General features: G+C 40.8%; 1 protein-coding gene across 1 annotated transcript in view; it reads right to left on the reverse strand.

Annotated features, from left to right (window-relative positions):
• Positions 1-1,265: 1,265 nt before the first annotated feature.
• ANO6 (anoctamin 6) overlaps positions 1,266-21,524 on the reverse strand; it is a 112,146-nt gene continuing 91,887 nt past the window's right edge. Inside the window, exons 16-20 of the mRNA XM_067564163.1 lie at positions 20,426-20,556; positions 19,430-19,635; positions 7,559-7,761; positions 7,047-7,152; positions 1,266-3,555 (exon numbers count right to left, since the gene is read on the reverse strand). Coding sequence (XP_067420264.1) covers positions 3,352-3,555; positions 7,047-7,152; positions 7,559-7,761; positions 19,430-19,635; positions 20,426-20,556 — 850 coding nt within the window. The 3' untranslated portion in view covers positions 1,266-3,351. The remainder of the gene's footprint in view (positions 3,556-7,046; positions 7,153-7,558; positions 7,762-19,429; positions 19,636-20,425; positions 20,557-21,524) is intronic.

Below are 21,524 nucleotides of genomic sequence, written 5' to 3' on the forward strand. Positions count from 1 at the left end.
GTACAGGGCTAGTCAACACGGTGGTAAAAATGGCTAAACTAGTCCTCTACTGTTACAACCACCATGGAGCTATACTGGTGTTTAAGAGCAACTGTGTGAAAAACATTTTTAAAAAAAAGCTAGTGCAGACTTGGGATGTAAACATTTGATTAATTTTCATTCTAAAAATAGAATATTTAAACGATTAAATGTGTTGGGGGGGGGGGGGGCGGGGGAAGCCATGCTGGACTGCCAAGCGAGAGCTCCCTAGCTGTGGCTCCCCCTTGCCACCGGTGCAGTCTTAGCTGGGCAGCTCTCACTCGTGGGGAGCTGAGCTGAGCCCAGTTGCGGCTCCCCTCCCAGCCCCTCGTGCTGCGCTCTGCGCCTCCCCACAAGCAAGAGGTGCCCCGCTGCTCTCGCTTGTGAGGGGCCAAGCCCAGCTGCTGCTCCCCTCCCCTGCCCCAGTTTAAATGGTAATCAGCTGTTTAAAACGTTTATACAGCTGATTACCGTTTAAACGTTTAGGCTTTTACAACCCTAGTACAGACAAGGTCTGTGCCTGAAATGGCCAGAGAATCTTTTATCCTTCAAGCCTCCATGTTCTCCTGTGTTGGGTTAGAGAGGCATAAGAGAGTTAAGTGGCTTGAGGTTTGAATGGATGGTAGGGAGAGGAAGAGTTCATGAGTTCATTAAGATCTGTAGATTGTTTTATTTTATGTACATGCCTAGGCACATTTTTTCATAGTCAAATATATACCCCACCCTCATCCAGAGGAGTACTGGAGTAACAAACTATAATTCATAATATAGTTCCAGATAGAGGCTAAATCTGGACTAGCAGAACTCCCAAGAGGGGATCTAAAGGCTGAATTACCTGGAAGTAGGGAGCGCATTGTAGACTGATCCTGAAGAAATCAATGGGAGTTTTGGAATAAACTGAATCCCAGATTATCATAAGAGCTTAACTTGTAAAAAAAAAAAAAAGAAGCCTAAATCAGACGTTTTTCTGAAAGCATAATGATTTCCTCCATCCTTACCACAGCTCTGCTGTTGAAAAGGAGGAATTCCATCATCCAGAGAATTTAGAAATGAAGTGGATATTTCTCAATAGCAGTGACATAACTTAATGAGAAGAACGCGAAAAAGAGCTGTAATATGGAAAACAGACAATGTTGATAGTTTAAACATGGTACTTGGTGGTAGCACTATTGTTCTGCTTCTAAAAAAAGGCAACACATATGACGACACTGAATACATTTTAAAATAAACTTTATTCAAATGATAAATATAAACAAATATCTTAATGTTCAGAAACGAAGAGCAAATGTCCCTAGTAAAAAATACAAAATGTACATTCCTATGCATCAAGTCGTATCGATTTATGAAGAACAAGAATTTTTAAAATATTGGTATTGTTATGTAGTATATAAAGTTGCTCAGATAGTGTATTAGAGGGACAAGGTGGGTGGATAATATCTTACTGAACCAACTTCTGTTGGTGAAAAAGACAAGCTTTCGAGCTTACACAGAGCTCTTTGTCAGATGTGACTTCAGTGGATTTATACCAAAAATGATTCTGGCCCACAGTGGATGATGATGTCACAGTTTGTGATCTACAGCATCACAAGTGAAAAAACCTAATTATATTTTCAAGCAAATTCTAATTTTCCTTTTAAAAGGCTAGTGAAATATTCTCTGAATGATCTAATTTCTAAAAGAGTTACAAATACTGTTTTCCCCTTCCTGAATGTTTCACTCTTATGATTGTTCAAAGAGGTCTAGTAATCCCATCTTTATCAGGTGTAGACAGAATCTATGTAAGCTGCCTGGAATGTTAAGGATCTTTTTATGTAAGATATTCTTTATTAAGGCACCATACTTTTATCTTCACTCTCTGTAATTCAGAATTGTGCTTAAAATAAGACTATATATATATGTGATATAACAGGCCACTCCTGGCATAATGCTATCCTGAAGAAGGAACAATTGCCAGACGTAGATTAAAACTACTTGGCTCAGGAGAATAATGCTAGGGGCAGCAAAAGGAAGAGCTAATACATGCTCTTGGGTATACAGGGATGAGGTTCAATCCACTCTACTGTAAAAGAGTCTTTAAGATTAACATGGATTTTTTTTTAATCATGATCACTGATGAGTGTGGCACGGGGGGGGAGGGAGTGGTGGCTCAGGCTAGCCGCCAACCTCCTGATAGGTATTCACGTGGCTAGCCTGCTGTGGCCACACTGCTATTTTTAGTTTACTAGTTTGAGCAGAGCTAGCATGTGTCTGTCTTCCCATGCTGGGAATCGCACCTCCCAGCTACTGTGCTGACACATACTATTCTGTGGTGGATTGGATTTAGGGTATCACCGTAGGTCCAGCCCTACATTCCTTGCACAATGAAAACTATGACTGAAGTGAATGGAGTTTTGGTTGTGAAAGAAATATAAAAGTGAGCCCTCTGTGCGTATTGATTTAATCTGTGTCAAGAATTTAAACTCTCACTGCTGTTACAGATAAGAAGCCTCCAAGAGCATACAGGTTCAAAACAGAATGGGCAAAGTGAACTACTGAATGTACATCAACTGGGTTAAAGACACATCACCTGTTTCTCCTCTCATGCATACTGCTGTAAAAAGTCAGTGAATCGCCACTGACTTTATGCAGGTATCAATGAGAGGAGAATCAGGCTTGCAGTGCTTCCTCTCATTGTGATTCAAGTCCATTCTTATCACATTGATTGAAATATCTTGTTATCTATGTAATTCCCACTATGGATATCTTAGCTTGTATAGCACATTGCAGTGCTTATCATGGCAACAGTAATGGCTGAACAACATGTTTAGTTGTTTGTCATCTTTTCTTCTTCCATCTCCTTCTGATTTTGGCTTTTCCTCTTAGCTTAATTATATAGCCAGTGATTGAATTATCCAGTGACAGCTGCTTCGAATGATCACAATTCATTAAATGGCAGCTGTGTTGTTTTTAATACAAATGATTTGGTTCCTGAGGTTTTGTGCAAATTGAACAGCAGATAAAATAACCAATGGCTGAATTAAATAAAAGACACTCTGCTGCATTTCAGAATTAATCTGCCCCTTGTTAAGAGGCAACAGTTTACAGAAAACATGATGCATTTTTTTTCTGTCCAGCTAAAACCATTAAAGAAATAATTTCACTTTTTCTAGGTGATAGAGCTCTATTGGGTCTGATAGGTTTGTATTTTCCAGTCCTTGCCTCTCTAACCAATGATGTATCATACATAGGCAACATTTAGAAGAAACTATTTACTAAAGGGAGTTAATCCCCAACTTTTGATTAGCCAGTAGTAATATTTTGGCAGAGCTAAATTGGTTAAGTACTGTAAAATTCTTATTCTAATTTAGGTCGGAAAGTATCTGCTCCTTTCAAGATTCTGTCAGCTAATTTCCCCATATTTTTTTTCACAACTTTGAGATGATTCTCATGCAGGAGTGTCTGTGTTAAGTATTTCTCTCGCTTGATCTTGCTTTTCGTCTTTTGTGATACATCCGGGATTGCGTATGAAACAATAAACTTCACACAGTATATGACATGCTAGGGAAGGTGAAAATCAAGAATGTCAGTCATGCAGAATAGGACATTACTATTACTAACTAGGAGTTGAAAGCCCGTGCTGTCGCACAGGTGTAATGCATAAAGTCACGCATGTTGAAAAAAAAAAAAGCCAAAAATGACTGAGAACTTAAAAATTGGATTATAACAGACCACAAATCCATTGATGATTGAACCTGGTAATATTCTGAACAAAAAGATCTCCCAATCATGCTTGTAGCTGAGTTCATTGCTGCACACTGACTCAACAGATATTCTAGGCTTCAGGGTGATGTTTGGGCTAATTGTGTGTGCTGGCTGTATTGTAATGTGGGTGGCTGTGTTGATTTGCGTATAAATTGCATTGTGCTGGGAGTGTTGTGTGGATTTGTACAGAAAGCAAATGAGGGGTGGGTGCTGTGTGTGTTTGGGGTTATTGTGTATGCTGGTTGTGTTGCTGTGTGGGTAGCTGTGTTGATTTGTGTCTAGAGGAACTGTGCTGGGAAAGTGGTCTTGATTGTGTGGGTGGTCAATAAGGGTGTGTGCTGTGATGTGGCATTTGGGCCAAGTAATCCACCATCTGTGCAGTCTCTCTCTCATACAACCAACAAAATTGTTGCATGCAGATTAGCTGAGAGTAAAGGTGGTGAATGGTTGAGTTATCTCTACTATCACAATGTTTGAGGCCTCTTGGCATGGCATAGATACATGCCCTACTGTAGTTGTACACAAGCATGGGCACAATTTGTAAAGTCAAAATGGCTGAGACCTTAAAAACTGGATGGTAACAGACCACAAATTGATCATTCAACCTGGTAATGTTCGGAACATAAAGAAACCCCCAAAGATGTTTGTAGCTATTTCCACTGCTTCATGCTGATTGTACTGACATAATAGGCTTCAGAGTGACACACACAGTGACATTCTTCCAATCTTATTATGCAGAAAAAATATTACATTATCTCTAAGGATTATGACTGTATTTTGTACCACAGTAGCTAAATGTCCCAATGAAAACAGTACTCGAGAAAGGAGCAGTGTCCTATGAAGAATTAGTTGTCTGAAGACAAGACAGAGCCAGGAACTCCTAATTTCTTGGAACTTCCTGGCTCTGACAATGACTTCTCCTGTTACCTGATGACTTCCTTTCTGGGACTGACCTCTCCCCTGCATCTGAAACCATCTGGACTGAGTCTCTCTCTTCCTTAACTATTGGAGCTGGTTCAGATTTGTCCAGATGACTCCAGGACTTGGCCACATCTCTTCTGACCTCTTACTTGGACGCTGACCCCATAACCATGGAAGTCAGTCTTTCTGGTGACTTCAGTGGGCTTTGGATCAGGCCCTTGATGAATTTCATACTGAATGAATCAACTAGTGTGCTCCTCCCACAACCCTGAACTGCTTCCTAACTCTCCAGATGCTTCCTAACTAGCTGCAAAAGCCTCCACCTTTTCCCAGGTAACTTCCACCATGCAGTACTTCCAAAGCTGTATGGAAACACAAGTTTCTTATTAGTAGATTAATTAGAAATTCTGTAATGGCAGTGTGTTATTCTACTATATATGGAACCTGAGAAGGCCACCCAATTAATGTAGCTGGGGTACGCTAGGAGGCAGGTCAGTCCCAAAAAGGAAATCATCATGTAATACATTTTCCATTCTGGATCCTGCCCTCTCCCTGAGATATTTGGGATGTGATGGGCATTAAGGAAAATTAGAAGGGTGGGAGAGATAAATAGAAAATAATGTTACCTCTTCCCTAAACTTAATAATGTTAGGCTATTTTGAAGCCATTGCTTGGAACAACTTCTTTTTGAAGGATTCTTATGCAGAAAAATAAAGGCCAAACCTGTACTGCTTTGCTGAAGTGTTGATGAATGACTAGGTAGCAGCTTAACAGATCTGCTGTGGCAGCCAATGTCCTTTCTGCCCAGGATGCTATCATGGAGTGTGTTGAATGGACTCTGATCTCTTATTATTTATTATTTGTATTGTGGAAGTACCTAAAAGTATCAACATGCAAGGCACGAAGGCATGAATGCCAGAGGCATAACAAAAAAAGTTAAAAAAAACTTGCCTGGAAGTTTTACAATAAGTGAATGATGAGACAATGGGTGGATACAACAGACAGGGAGCTGGCATGCACAGAGTAGTGGGAGGACAATTATGCTTAGTGTAAGTAAGCAGCAGTCACTGCACACCAGGTGCCTATCATTGGGCAGGTGTTTTGGCAAAGACTGTAGTGAAAGGGCAGAAGGAGCCAAATCCCAGAGCTGCAAGAACCAGTCTGAATTGCCTCCAGTATCCAGGGAGGCACAGCCCAATTGTCTTGCATTGCGGTAGAGGTCAGAATCCAGAAGTCATTCAACCTCTCTGATCAGAACACCCATTTTAAAAATTGGGATAATAATGCTTACTTATCTACTATATCAGACAGCGCATTATGTGGATTAATGTCTATCTGTAAATTGCTTGGTAGATGAAACATACTCTATAAATTACTATTACTACTAATGTCTTCATTGCCTTTGCTTTTAACTCCTTATCCATCAGATTTGCAGCTCATGATTTTATCACAAGTCTCAGGATATTTATGTTTTTCTTAATCACAGAACTCCAAAAGCTGGGGATTTATGTGAGAATCTTTGCTTTCCGTCTAGTTAAAAAAAAAAAAAATTCCAGCCCTCATGATTACAGATAAAAGCTTGAAAATGTGAAACCTAAAGGCTCAAAACCCAGACAGAAAATAAAAATAACCCTATGTATATTTTTAAAAAAAATCTCATGATTTTTTTCAAGTCATTTGCATGGATTTCTGGGGGCAGGACTCATGATTTTTGAATGCCTGAGGTATGCAATGCTACATTAGCTTCACACTTGAGGACCATGCAACTTCTCTTCTGCTCCTTTCCCATCTAGAACTGAAGATGCCTGGTACAATGCAGCAGAGCAGCTCTTTTGTCCCTATTATAAATTTAGTTCTGGATTTGGGCATTTTGCTATGCTCCATGTAATGGAGGATAATGTGGCTATATTGCTTTTTACCCAACAGGGATCATTCAAAGGCTAATATTTACCACTGATTATTTTTACACAGACAATTCTGTGTGTGTGTATGTGCGTATGGGTACATACACACACTCAAGTTGATCTAACAACTATATACATACATTTATTAGAGCAATTTTTCCCCCTCTTCTGATGTACAAAATTTCTCTGAAGGTATTTTAAATTCCCAAACTAAGGAGCTACTAAATACCTAGGGTCAGATCTTCCACTAGTGTAAATTGGTATAGTTTTGTTGATTTTAAATGAAGATTTGCCGATTTAGTCTAGCTAAGGATAGGGCCCAGAATATTCAACACTGTTCACAAAACAAAATGAATAATAACTTTGAATGGAGAACATAATTAATTGCAAACTGAAGTTTTTTTTTGTCGAGAGGAAAACTCAAAACGATTAAAAAAAAAAATCAAGACCTTATATACTGACCTCCATGACAATGATGAAAGCCAACTTGGCTGCAATCACATGCCAGTAATATATGTTGTGTTCATACTGATGTTGGTGCCCAGGAGGGTATCGGAAATCACGATATCTAAAGACAGTTTAGGAAAGCCAAGAAATAATTTCAGCAACCTCTGCAGTAATGCACTATGGCCAGGGGATGGAGCAATATATGTCCCATTTAACAGCCTATAGCTGTATACAACTAAAATGGGTAAATTTTACATCTACGGAATAAGCTAAATTTATTGAAATACATTTTTCTCCACTATACCAAAAACGTGTTTAAATCACCTTTGTATTATTTTGAATAATGCATTATTAATTATTGGGGGAAACAAAATGAATCAAAGATTTAGAAAACTTGATGTTTTACTTTCTGCCTGTTCTTGAGGTTAGTTATGCCTTCAAATTATTAAAGAGATTTTTACAAACAAAATTGGGATATTTTCTTACCTTTTCCTTTCCAACAACAACAATAATTATCTCACACTTGCCTGCATGTTGTTTGGTTGCCAAACCAAGGTAATGAAACTGGCTTGCTTTCATTTTTGAAGTCCGATATATCGAAGACGGAAAGTGTACTGTTGATATACCCCTTCATGGTGTAAGTGCTGTGATCCCCATAGGGAGGGACTGAAAAGGACCAGTAATAAACCAAACGAGGAATCATGTCAGATGTAAAAGCAATTATCATTGCCTGTATTTTAGAAGAGGAAGACAAAAAGGGAGCAGTATTTAACTGGCAGCCTTAATATATATATAACTTTTCCACGTACTTTAGATTTCAAGAAATATGCATTACTGCACTAAAATCAGAGAGTTTGCACTTTTCTGTTCAGTGGTTCTCTCTGCAAATAAATATTCAGAGGCATAAAACAATCTCTCTGGAATGTGCACTCTATATAGTTTCTAAATTACACCAGTTGTGCTGGATGCCTTCAATAAGTTGTGCAGTTAATGTTTTTTTCTTATGGCCACTCTCACCAGGTCAGCAACCAAACTAAACATATAGTTCCACTTCAGTCCATGTTTCCTCTTGAGACCTGCTCTCCACATAGTAATTAAACAACAACTGCCTGATGAATTTCAAGTAAAATGACACATACTAAGAAGTCTACCATTACAAAGAAATTAAATATCACAAGGAACATAATCAAAGATAATTCAAACCTAAGATGCTATAGATCATTCACCTATAACCCCCAAAACATTCCTGAGGGAGTCATACCCAGCCCAAATTCACTTCTGTGGCTGCTGGCTCAGAAATTCCAGGTGTCAACAGATGTGGAAACTGCTTCTGATGCCAAGACAGTATTTCCCCTTTTGCTTGCTGCTGCTTAATACCAGTTCACATATTACATGGCCTCCTTTTGCTATCCTGTCTGAAGAGTACCCATACCCCACTCAGTCTGACTGCCATTAATTATATGTGGGAATCAGGCCTGGGTGTTTTTTTGCAGAGGGGGGAGGCGATGGGGTTAAATGGTGATTCACAAAGACCTCCTCTTCTGGAAGAGTCACAGATTCCAAGGCCAGAAGGGGCCATTGTGATCATCCAGTCTGACCTCCTGTTCAACACAGGCCATTGAACTTCCTAAAAATAATTCCTGTAGTGTATCTTTTAGAAAAACATCCAATCTTGATTTAAAAATGGTCAGTGATGTCGAATCCACCGCAACCCTTGGTAAATTGTTCAATGGTTAACTACCCTCACTGTCAAAAATGTACGCCTTATTTCCAGTCTGAATTTGTCTAGCTTCAACTTCTAGCTATTGGCTAGTGTTATACCTTTCTCTGCTAGATGGAAAAGCCCTTTGTTAAATACTTGTTCCCAATGTAGACACTTACAGACTCTGATCAAATCACCCATAAACTTTTCTTAGTTCAGCTAAATAGATCAAGCTCCTCGAGTGTATCACTGTAAGGCAGGTTTTCTGGTCCTTTTCTCATGCCGGTGACTCTCCTCTGAGCCCTCTTCAATTTATCAACATCCTTCTTGAATTGTGGGCACCAGAGTTGGACACAGGATTCCAGCAGAAGTCAAGTCAGTGCCAAACACAGAGGTAAAATAACCTCTCTCCTCCTACCTGAGATTCTCCTGATTCCAAAACGCCACATTTGGAGCTCATGTTCAGCTGATTATCCACCCACCACGACCCCCAAATCTTTAGCTGGTTTCATCCTAGCTAATCAGTTCTCCTCCTTGCCTGCCTGATATTCAAAGGGTTGCTCTGTGAAGGAGGATCTCCATTGTTAAACGCTGCAACTGAGTGACTAGGCACAGGGCCAGATTAACAACTGGGCACAAAAGGTTTATGCCCAGCACCTCCAGTTCTGGCTGACATCTTGTGCTCCAGAATCTAAAAGCCAAAAAAGTCGCTTGTGCTTATGGCAATGACTAAAATCTTGACAATGTGAACGGAGTAGTTGAAAGAGAATGGGGGCCAACTAGGGAGACTGAAACACAGAGTGGGAAACACAGAGAGGGTATGAAAGCCATAGGAAAAGGGGTGGAATTGAGAGACCTGGAGCAATTAAGATATAGGGGCAGAGGCAAGATTTAACAAAATCGATAAAGGGAGTGATGAAAAATGGACAGAAAAGAAATAAGGAACAGTGATTACAGAAGATGAAAAATGGAAGGAGAGAGAAGGCAATACAGCAATGGAAAGAATAAGGGAAAATGTATAACTTCAAAGTTGGTAAAACTGTATTCTACTCACATTCATGATAGCTTTCGTTTTTAGGGGTGACTTTCAGGATGCAATTATATTTAATATACATAATTCCTCACCTTTGCAGGAGGGATGCCAAAAATTCTTTACTTAGGAGCAGCAGTGCACCTAAGGGAAGTCTTGATTTGAAGACATTTGCAAGGGATGCAAAACTGTCTGTGTCTGGGGAGATAGAAGACTATGGTCATCCCTGCCGTATGTTGGGTAATACTTAGGGTGACCATGTTTCCCTAAACTGAAAACGGGACACGTGGGATTAGCCTGAGCCTCACCCCGCCCAAATGTTCCTCCACACCCCCGATTGAGCCAAGCAGCAGAGAAGGTGAAGAAGAATGGGTATGGCCTGGGATCTGGGCAGCAAAGAAGTGAGGCTGACTATTGGCAAAGCAGCCCAGGGTCCCACGGTAGTAACATCGGAATCTCTGACATTGCCAGCCAGGTGGCGGAGAGACAGTGGGGGTATTACCTTCTCCATCCGCTGCTCTCACTGAGGGTTTTGCCTAAAGTCAGGACTTCAAAAGAGGAGGAATCCCTTCCCTAATTCACAATACCTATCACTCTTTGTTGCCAGGGAGGGGGCAGGAAACTGACAGACCCCAGATCTGAATCCTCAATTACTGAGGGGCTTTGGAAGAAGGACCCCTCCCACCTGAGGTGTTAGGGGCATCTGAGAGCTGTACAGAGCTCTGAGAAATCACAAGTACCATCCCCTACCCAGGCTCCTTGCCCCTCACTAACAATATGCTCCACAGCCTCAGATGGGCAGTCCCAGGCTGAAGAGGCTCTGGTAGCTGAACACCCCTCACACCCAAGAGCTCCTGGCTCCTTTCCATCAGGAATTGTTATTATTATGGTGGGAGGCATCAGGTAGCCCTGATTGCTACACAGGCTGACAGGTTCTTTGTCTTAGCATGCGAGCAAATGTTCAGTCTTTGGCAGATGAACATGTCACTGTGAGTTCAGTGATGCACTTGTCCTGGGAGAGAAGCTGTGGCTGACAGCAGAGTTTGCAATGCTTTATTCTCTGTATACGGATGCTATTCCTGGGAACCAGGCATTGGTTTGTGCTGAGATTTCTGGAAGATGGGATTGCCCATGTGCTATTTGCCTTTGTTCTAGGACTGGCGTATTTGTGTAAATAAAGCAAATCCCATTTAGATTTAAATTACACTCTGTTCACTGATTTCTCCTTCACCGGGAAGCCCACCTACAAGACCCAGGCCATCTCTTGCTCAGCAGCTGGGCAACACTGGCATGAGGAGGATAATATAATAATCAAGGTATTGTTAGTTATTATTTTAACAGTGCACATGAGAATGTGATAAATGATGTGCTCCCTGTCTCTTAGAGAAGAGAAAATAATCACAGACATATCCCTCTGAAAGCAGGGGGAGAGCACCAATGAATTTATGAAATTATTCAGCGAGGCAAGTGCCTGGCATAAAGGAAACCCCTGTGCAAGCCCCCTTGGCGGAGAGGGGGATCTGTGATGTGTTCAGCACTGAAAATCCATGCTCACAGCACTGGAGGGATCAGCCCAAGGGTGATGCAACAAATGGAGCTGGGCAGATTTGGGAGCTGGGAATCTGTCTCCTTGAAGTTATTTCCCCTGCAGGCCTTTTTCAATGTCTCTCTGTCTCCTCTTTCCCTCTCTAACCCCTTCCCTTCTTGCTGGGAGACTTGATCCATGTCCCATTCCCATTTTTTCTGGAGCTCCTCCTAATGGGAGCGAAAACTTGCGTGTGCCAGTGAGGGCAGCAGCTCTGGGAGTCACAGACAAAGGAGGAGCAGAGATGGGCTGAGGAGGGGTCGTTTGTGCACAGTCACTTTCCTGCACATCCCCAGCACTTTCTCTGAGCTCTGTCTCGATTACTGGGAGTCCCCAGCTCAGCAGATGGTGTCAACAGAGCCCAGGGCTGCCCTAGCAGAATGAATCCCCGGGCAGCAGACCCTGCTCTCCAGCTACACGGAGGCAGCGCTGCATCTCCACTGCCGCTGGCTGACAGCGCTGCCTGCATAAGTCAGGGACAAATGCCCCATTTTGGCAAAAAAGTATGAACAGCTGGGACAGAGCTGAAAAAGGGGACTGTCCCAGCCAAAACAGGACGTATGGTCACCCCCGTAATCCTTTATTCCCCAAAAAGGCCCACTGCAAAAAAACTTGATGATCAAGGTGGCAAAATCGAGAGTCAGACCCTGGTCCCAACTGGACAAAACTCCCATTGATTTCAGTGGCAGCAAGATTTGGCCCTAAAAACCGGATTTCAAGTGTTAGTATTTTTTGATGCTTTGAAGTGTAGCTGAGAAAACTCTCATTCATTTGGCTGACAAGAAGGAAAGTGGAGGCAGCTGACAGGTAAAAGAATCTTGTTTTACGTTTTTGAGGATAAATAACTAATTAAGAAGGATTTTTGTAATGTATTCTGGCAAAAATTAAATGTCGGGTATGTCCTTTTAAAAACCATTTTCAAGAAGTAGCCACTAGTCTGCTATGAAACTGTACATTGTTTAAATTTACACTAAGATTAGTTGTTTTTAGCATACAAATTGTCTCCAAAGGGTAAAGTTAGAACAAAAATACATGATACTAACAGATTTTCTAGTTGCAGGGGGAAAAATATCTGACAGGTACATTACCCAGTTTGTAACTGAAGTAAAAGAACAGAAGTTTTAATTAAATATAATTTTATAATATTCATTAGAAAATATGGCTTAGACAGTGGAAGACCACAAACTAGCTGAAGGAAAGCATAAGGAAAGGTAAAAAAAACCCAACCCTTTTTTCCCTTTGAAGCAAACCAATTTGCTGCTTCTCCTAAGCACCAAAATATTTTGGGATACAGTATTTACATAGTTTAATGGCTCTTTTTTACTTAAATTTTTTTTGCAAGGCCCAATTTTCACATAATCATAAATCTGAAACATTCAGTTTCACTTTTCCCCCTCCTTCAGAATGATCTCCAGATGTGTTGTAGAGCACTGTAAGGGCAGAAACATGAAAGCTAATTCTATTATGTTGTCTAAAAGGAAACTCCCCTTCCCTCCTGAATTGTGAGCTGCTTTTTAGAGTATCACACTAGAAAAGTACAAACCGATAGTGTTCTCTATTTCCCAAGCTACACTGAACACAATTTTCCATTTATACCAAAACAAACTGAAATCAGTCTTCAAATCAACAACAGATGCTCTGGCATGGTACAATAACAGTTCTGCTGCTTGAACTGCAAGTCCCAAGACTGATAGTTTTATACAAAAGTTTCTTGTAGCCTTGCAGGTGCTGCAAAGATAATATATGCAGTGGAAGAATATATGATGCCTTAGGCTATAACAGCTAATCAGCAGTAGCAAAACCAACAGTTGAGCGGAGAAGAGGAGATACAGATTCTGTATATCAAGGTAAATCGATCAGGTGGGATGAAGAGATGGTGAGGGAAAGTTCACATGTGTATATGTAGGAGCCTGGACCTCAAACAACAAAACAAAAGAAAACAACAAAAAGTTCCTTCTAATATTTAGGCTATCGTGTATAGCACCATATACTGGTGCTCAGCTTTCATCCAAAATGAATCTTGAGTGCCTTGTATTATTAGAACTACAGCGGTCGGGTGAGTATGGGCCCAATCAAAACTAAATTCCCCTCCTCCCCCCCCGCTAAGGGGGCGAAGCCACTGAACCCAGGCTACTGGTGATTTCCAGGGACAACAAAAGAGAAAACAGGCTTGGTAGTGAGGTCAAAGGTTAATAATGAGGGATCCAGAGGAGGACACTGAACAGAGAACTCCCCAGATAGCACCCACTGCTCCTCAAAGGTATCTAAGGAGTCAGTGAACACTGCCTAGAAGAACTCTGCCTGGAGGCATGAATGGACAAGGGAACAGGAATAAGCCCCACTGTCGCAGGGCACTACCCCATCCAGCTTCCTCCTTCTGGAGTGATGTATGTCTTGGCCAGCGCCAGGAAAGGTTGACGAGGAGGTCTCACAACTTTGTGGGGCCACGGGCGATGTGTATGAATCAGGAGGTGTGGGGAGAAGTGCAGCCAGAACCTCAGTAGGAGGTTTTGGAGGAGCCAGAAGAAGGGTCTGCAATCTGATGCACCCTGAGTAGATGTGTGCCAGGGTCTCCCTCTCACTGCAGAAAGGACAGGGGTGGGGGGAGTTTATGAACTGTAACATGTACACACCCACACTCGTGACTCTGGGAAGGAGCCGTCAACTAATATCCCCAGTTGGTCGTGGGACCAGACTGGAGTACAGTCTAGTCCACCGGGGGTCCTCGCAGGTCCTGCCACTTGGCGTTGGGGCAGGACACGAGAGCAAGGATGTGGATGTTCTGAAGCTTGAATGAGCAGATGTTTCCTGGATGTGGTTCGGAGGCAGACTGGCTGGATATCAGGTGGCATGTTGGGGGTAACTGAGGAGGCTCACAGGGCAGGGACCTGATGATAAGATCTGGAGGGCTAAAGGTGAGAGGTGGGCAGGGAGCACCCTCCTACAGGACCTGCTTGTGGAATGCAAGAGAAGCAGGAGGCAAGGCTGTCCTCACCTCCTGGAGCACATGACGAAGGACATGTGGGATTGAAAACTACATGTGCTAGCCAAGTGCCGTGGGGACCACCCGGTCCCTCTGATCTTAGTCCAGAAGGTCTCCAACTCTGATGGTACCAGCCAGGACCATCTTCCCGGATGCCAGGGAGACTCTGCCACCCGTACATATAGATGGGGGTTGGGTAGCAGGGGTTCTGCGAGGAGGTCCTCCTCCTAGGCGGCCGCTATGGACCTTGTTGCACAGACTAGCGTCTAGATTCTAAGGCGGTCCTGGCAAAAGACCCGGCAGCTCAGAAAGGTCTCGGGGGAGACCTCTTGGGTGGAGGTAAATATGTTGTCATTTGTATTGGAGCCCTCAGACGTGGTGGAGGAAGGCATGTGCCAGTATGTTCCATGTCAGACTACCTGCACTGTAAAGGAGTCTCTGTACAACCTGAAGGCAGAAGGCGTGAACCCAGCAGTGGGAGGCTTAGGCCCCCGCAGAGACCCACTGCAGCCCCAGCTAGAAAACTTTTATGATCTTCTTCTGTAAGCTGGCCAGTGTTCCCGGGAGCAGGCTCAGGGAATTGAACTGGTGCCAGAACATGGACAGGACCATCTGGTTGAGCACGTGTGCCTTCGCTTTAAGGGAACAGCACCGAAGCAGCCTTGTCCACCTCTGCAACTGGTCAGCTGTGATGTGCAGCTTTTTCTATTTGAGCAGTTTCTTTCTTTGCTCTTATTCAAAGTTCTGCCAGTTTCTCTTCATGTTCGAATTGCTGCTTATTTTTTACTGCTAGCGTTCTCACTATTTCTGCTTCAATCCCTGTTTCAAGGGCAGGTGATGACAGATCTTTTGTCCTCTGATCGCTGGCTATTAATGGGTTTTTGGGATCTTGATCTGTGTTTTTCTTCTTAAAAGATAATGCCCTTTGTAAGCACAAGTCTTCAAGGGATTTTCTATCAAGATCTGCATATGTTCTCCTTTCACCCATTTTAACTCATTTTTAATCCTTAAGTTCTTGAATGTCAAAATCAATTTTGACAAGCGTGGGGTTATGATCCAAAACTCAGTTATGCTGTGGTAATGTGTATCCTAGCCAGACTATGCCACTATGATGTTGGCCTCCAGGGAAGCCATGCTTAGATAGCTTAAACAGGGCAAACTGCAAAGAATGAGGCAGGGAAAGCCCTAAATACTGGTGGTTTTTCTTCCATAAAATATACCAAGCCAGCAACAAACAGGTTCTGATGACCTCACTGGTCATTCAATAGACAAAACACAGTTCCCTTAAAACTATCCAGCTCTTTGGCTAGCACCCAGACAGCCAAGTCAAATATGATGGGAATTACTGAAAATCTTTATCTATCATATGTAAAAAAAGTTCTACCAATCCCAAAGGATCGGACACATTACCAAACAGGTCAATGAATAGTTCAGATCTTACCCAAATACACGCTTAAAGCCAATGCTTATTAACTAAACTAACATTTATTAAAAAAAAGACAAGAGAGTAATGGTTAAAAAGTCAGTATACGTACACAGATGAAAATAAAGCTCTTAGGTCAGTTTAAAAGTAGAGATGATAACTGAATTGCAAAGTTCTTAAATTGCAAAGTCTCTGAAATTACCCAAACAGCTTGGAGGTCATCAGTCCTTGTTTAGTTCTAGAGGGGTAGCCATGTTAGTCTGTATACAGCAAAAACAACGAGAGTTCTGTGGCACTTTAAAGACTAACAAATTTAATTTTTGTAGGCATAAGCTTTCGTGAGACTCAGCTCACTTCGTCAGATGCAGAGGTAGAATGATACAGTAAACAGGAAACACTAATATGCCATCATGTGCCAGCAATGCCCCTCTACAATGTACAGTGGCCAAACTGGACTATCACTACGCAAAAGGATAAATGGACACAAATCAGACATAAAAAATAATAATATCCATATACCAGTGGGAGAACACTTTAATCTCCCAGGGCGCACTGTCACAGACCTGAAAGTCGTCGTACTTCTCCAAAAAAACTCCAAAAACAGACTTCAAAGAGAAACTGCTGAGTTAGAAATGATCTGCAAACTTGACACATTCAAACTGGGTTTAAACAGAGATTTGGAATGGCTCTCTCATTACAAGAGGTAATTGCTTTGCTCACCCATTCTCACCTCCTACTCAATGACTGTCATTAGCCCTCAAGTACCCAGCTTTCATCCACCTCCCCCATTGTTCTCTATGCACTTGTATATCTATGTTTCCTATTTACTGTATCATTCTACCTCTGCATCTGACGAAGTGAGCTGAGTCTCACGAAAGCTTATGCCTAGAAAAATTAAATTTGTTAGTCTTTAAAGTGCCCTCGGAACTCTCGTAGTTCTTGTTTAGAGATTCTTTGTTAGTATCATCTCCTATGTCCTGTGCACACCGGTAACTAGTTACATTAGCACACGTTAATTGGCCATTTACAACCATTTACAGGTATTTTCCACTTAAACTTCAAAGAGAAATACAAACAATAGTATTGTTACATTCAAAGCTCCATCTAAATGTTCAAATGTTCCATTTGAACTCTTAATCAATAGACAGTGATAGACAGGAAAGCAGTTTATCTACATTGCTAACCTCTAACAAGAGATATGTAAACAATATCAAACAACTACCAACAATACACTTGCATATCAAAGCTCTAGTCTACTTATAAGGAATGACCCTCACTACCATTGTATTTTCCTATGATATAGCCCCCTCTTCTGAGTTGTGGAGGGAAGAGATACAGAGCAAAATTAGTTCTTTGGGTCACTCTTCTATAAAACCTAAAACCAGAATACTCTAATAACTTTTTGATAGAGTTATGCGCTAAAAGAAATCCAGACATACTAAGGTATCGAAATGCATAGTTACATCATCAAAACAACCTTAACTCTGACCTGTAGAGATACCATACAGTAGCCATAAAGATTATGATTAAGACAATTTAATGTTTGGGCTCCTAGAGCAACTTAAACAATTTTTTAAAGATGCACTAGACCTTTTTTTCCCATGATGTCATTACCGGGAAGAGTTAAAGTTGTTTGCGTGTCCTAACTGTGCGATAACATGTTTGGATTTCTTTTAGTACATAACTTTATCAGGGTCACAAGTGTTTTATTTTTAGGTATTGTAGCAGAGTGACTCAAAAGAAGTTACTAATATGTACTCAGAACTTTAACTCTAGCTTAATAGAGCTATTTTTGTCTGGGAATTTTTCTGTTTTTTATTGATGTTATTAAGAACTTTGTACATGAACACTAAACAAGTAAAAAAAAAAAGGTACCATGAAATATGTATAATGATTTGAAGATATGTACTGTCAACTTTGAATAATTTTTATGTTAACTTTTAGCACCAGTTTCACTGGTATATTCTAGCTGCTTTACACCACTCTGGAGCAGTCCAAACCAGCCAGAGTTTACTGACCACCTAGACTGGATTTACAGTTGCTTTGTATTACTTGAGCAGCACTAAGCAACTTGAGTGTTTCTCTCTATTTCCTGTCTTCCATATTCCCTCGTGAATCCCCCCTCACTCCAAATTCCCTTGCTGTTTGCACCCCACTTTATATTCCTCCATGCATGTGCATACACATGCACAGAAGTAATAACCATTTTTTGCTATTTGTCATAACTGAAAAATGTATCTGTCAGCAGAGGCTGACAAAACCTTCTCCTTTAGAGAAACTCACCACGAACTGCCCTCTTTCCAAATGGCTGCCACGTCTGATTGTTCACTCAACAGCAATGAAGCCAAGCTGCCCTCTGGGGAGATGACAGCACTATATGAAGTCAGAAGATGCAGACTAACACTGTGAGAAGCAGGTTAATGGAGAAAGGGGCTATCTTTGCTAAGGGCAGTCTGAGGACAATGGAAGATGGTGGCCATTTTGAGAAGGACATATTAACTGAGTACACTCCGTGGCTCAGTCCTACTGAGGGGGAAAAAGGCAGCCACTTTGAAAGATGGCAGTTGGTGGAAATTTCTGAAGGATAAGATTATATGTTAGCTTCTGCTACAGAACAAACTATTGTGTACTTCATAATGGCAAAAAAGACCATTAACTTTTTCCAACATAACCTATGCATAAGATTTCAGGATGATTTAACTATATGGGAAGTTTGAAGAGTCTGTACTTGATTCATAAGATCATTTGGGGGGAAAAAAAATCGGAAACCAAGTGTTAAATATCTTAATGGACTCATTTTTAAAATTAATTTTAACTCAGACCTATTAATGGATTTACTTGCAATTCTCTTTGAGGCTACATTGTATTTTTCATATCTGACAAACAAGTTGAATCTCTGCTTTAAGTGCACAGCTGCTTAGATATGGAGCCATGACTACAATAAATACAATAATAATTAATAAAGTTTAATTACACACGAATTTCTTCACAATCCATTAAATTACCTGAAAATTCTCAGAAATTTCATTCTATATACAGTGAGTGCTGTAAGATATAGGGGGATACACTGTATTCTTCGTACATAATGGAAGGCTGAGCACAGAATTTTATCAAGGATGTCACATTGTGAGAAGTGAAACTTTGTTAATTTAGGCCTAGGATTTTTGAAAGCACCTAAATGACTTTGGAGTCAAAGTCTCATTTTCATTAGAGACTTAGGATGCAAGATATTTAGGCTCCTAAAGGCCTGTGTCACTTTTAAAAATGGGATTTAAGATCCTAAATTATTTAGGTGTTTTTGAAAATGTTACCTCTAGTCAGTCCAGCGTGATACATATTAATAATGTGTCACATCCTCATTTGACTAGAACATTTAGACCCTGTCTACACTTACCTGTGAGATTCAGTGGCAGTCGATGGGAGTTATGCAAAGTACGCAAAAAACTTGCGTAACTCCCATTGACTGCTGAGCTTCTCTTCTGTGCTCTGTCTTCACTGCGCTGCGCTACTTGTGTAGCTGGTCTTAATGCGTCAATTTCTGGATCGACTGAGCAGGTCTGCACTAACTGCTCAGTTGATCCAGAGAAATCGATCTGACGGCAGTGAATTTGCCGCCGTCAGTGTAGCTGTAGCCTTAGAGTATATCATTTTTTATAATTTTATGGTCATACTTACATTGGTCACCACGGCCAGCATTGCTATTCCTTGCATAATTGGCTGCCACGCTCCTATATCTTGCGCTTTCTGTGGCACCATGCGTCTGAACTGGGTTGTAATCTTCCAGGCATCAACTCGTATTTCCAACAAATTATTAACTAGAGCCAGAAGAGGAGCCAGCGGGAATGATGCCACAAATAAAGTGACAAATCCAAACTGTATAACTGCCAATGGGAATGTAACATACATTGGTGATGTTTTAACTCTAATGTGTATATATTTACCCACACCATAAGAGAGACAGGAATGCATGTTTTAATGGTTAATCAGAGACTGTCTCTCTCAAATAGCAGACTTTGTGTGAACATACATGCAGAAAGCACGCGAGGTGCACCAAAAAAAAAAAAAAAAAAAAGCCATAACACATACATATGAACTATTCTGAATATTTAAATATCTCCTTCTTTTATATGCCTATTTACCTTGCAGGCTTGTAAATGTAATTATTAATCCAGTGCTATGGCGTAAAGCTTCAATTAAGAATCACATTGTTGATGTTTGGGTGCTGAAATAAGTACGATTACAATACTATTAAAGTATGACTGGTGGCAAAGAAATTAAAGTTTTGACAACTTCCAAAAAGCAAAAACTAGAAAAAGTGGCAGTAATTCTACAGAAAACTGGTCTAGGAACCTGATGCTGCAGTGCTGGAGTAGAAGATGACAGTGTTCTGGCCCCTGACTACGGTAAGAAGTGAAGAGGTGACATATCTATTCATACAATCCCTAGCTACAAAAGCGATGTCCTCATTGGTTGTAAACTGGGTTGTCGTTTATTTGATTTAGACTAACAAAAATTTCTACCTTTGTTCATTTCACACAAGTTTTAATCTTTATAACATGTTTACACTATCTATTAAATCATCAGACATTATTTATCTGAATACTTTTTAAAAAAAACACCTTTGGATCCAGAAAATATTTCATATGCATCAGAAATACACTGCTGACTTACCCATTTCAAGATACTCATAAAACAATCCAAGTTTTCCAACAGGTTGCAGATGGTAGTCCTGTTCCCAGCGTGGGATAACCTTTTCTGTTCTAGCAGCTGAGCAACATCTTCCGATTAGATTCTTAACCCAGCTATCAATCAGGAGAAAAGTGATGACTCATATTGTTAGTCTACCTGTCAAAGGCTGAGCTATTGCAAAGATCTTGCTCTGGTTCCATAGCCAAGTTTGAAAATTAGTTCTTGATAATAATTGAACTACTGAAACTCCTCCTTAATACAAACAATGTGTCTGATTCGCTCTTGCCCTCTACTGTTTGCAGTCATTTACAGCAATGCAAAGTGGGTGTGCAACACTAACATTCTGATTTGTTAGCATTTCACACCCACTTTGCACTGGTGTAAAGGACTGTATCAGGTGAAAAGGCAACAGAAAATCAGGCCCAATATGTTCCTCAGACTGGACAGTTTTTAATCCCTCCTTCCCAAAAGCTCTTGGTCCACATGCCACAATTTAGGAAAATTAATGTTGCAGTTATAACTATTTCCATCTGTTACCTTAGAATAAAGAGCAGCAGCAGATGAATTTTTAAGGGAAGGAAGTTATTGTTTGCACTTAACTGTCCTTCATAATAAGGGAAGAGAAACTCTTCATTTGTAATAAGAGAAATGCAAAATGAATTATCAGCCAAATGCTTTTAAAAATTTGCATGAGGCATCAGTTTTACTAAAGATGTGTTATTTCTTAAAATATATGAGAAGAATTACTTTTTCAATATTTTTCCAAATTTCTAATCAATCAGACTTCTAACGCACCCCTCACCATGGTATCTTGGCTTAAAGTAGTCCTTAAATATATCCTGAAAAATAGATGCACTGAGACTGAATCTGGAACCGTTTAATATCAAGTAAAATGTGATACTCTTTCTTTATACACTATTCATTCCCCTTTCTTATCTTACTTACAGTTTTTGGGCCCAGTCATTGTAAATAGGAGTTCAATGGAAGCACGATTTTGGCCTTTTCTCTTTTCCTCCTTTTCTAGGTCTCCTTTCCCGTATTTGTGTTTTAGGTCACTCCTTATTTCCAATCCCCTTCTCCA

The sequence above is a fragment of the Emydura macquarii genome, unplaced genomic scaffold (assembly GCF_026122565.2).
Source record: "Emydura macquarii macquarii isolate MOO-44397 ecotype Brisbane River unplaced genomic scaffold, CSIRO-AGI_Emac_v2 contig_2636, whole genome shotgun sequence".
NCBI lineage: Eukaryota > Metazoa > Chordata > Testudines > Chelidae > Emydura > Emydura macquarii.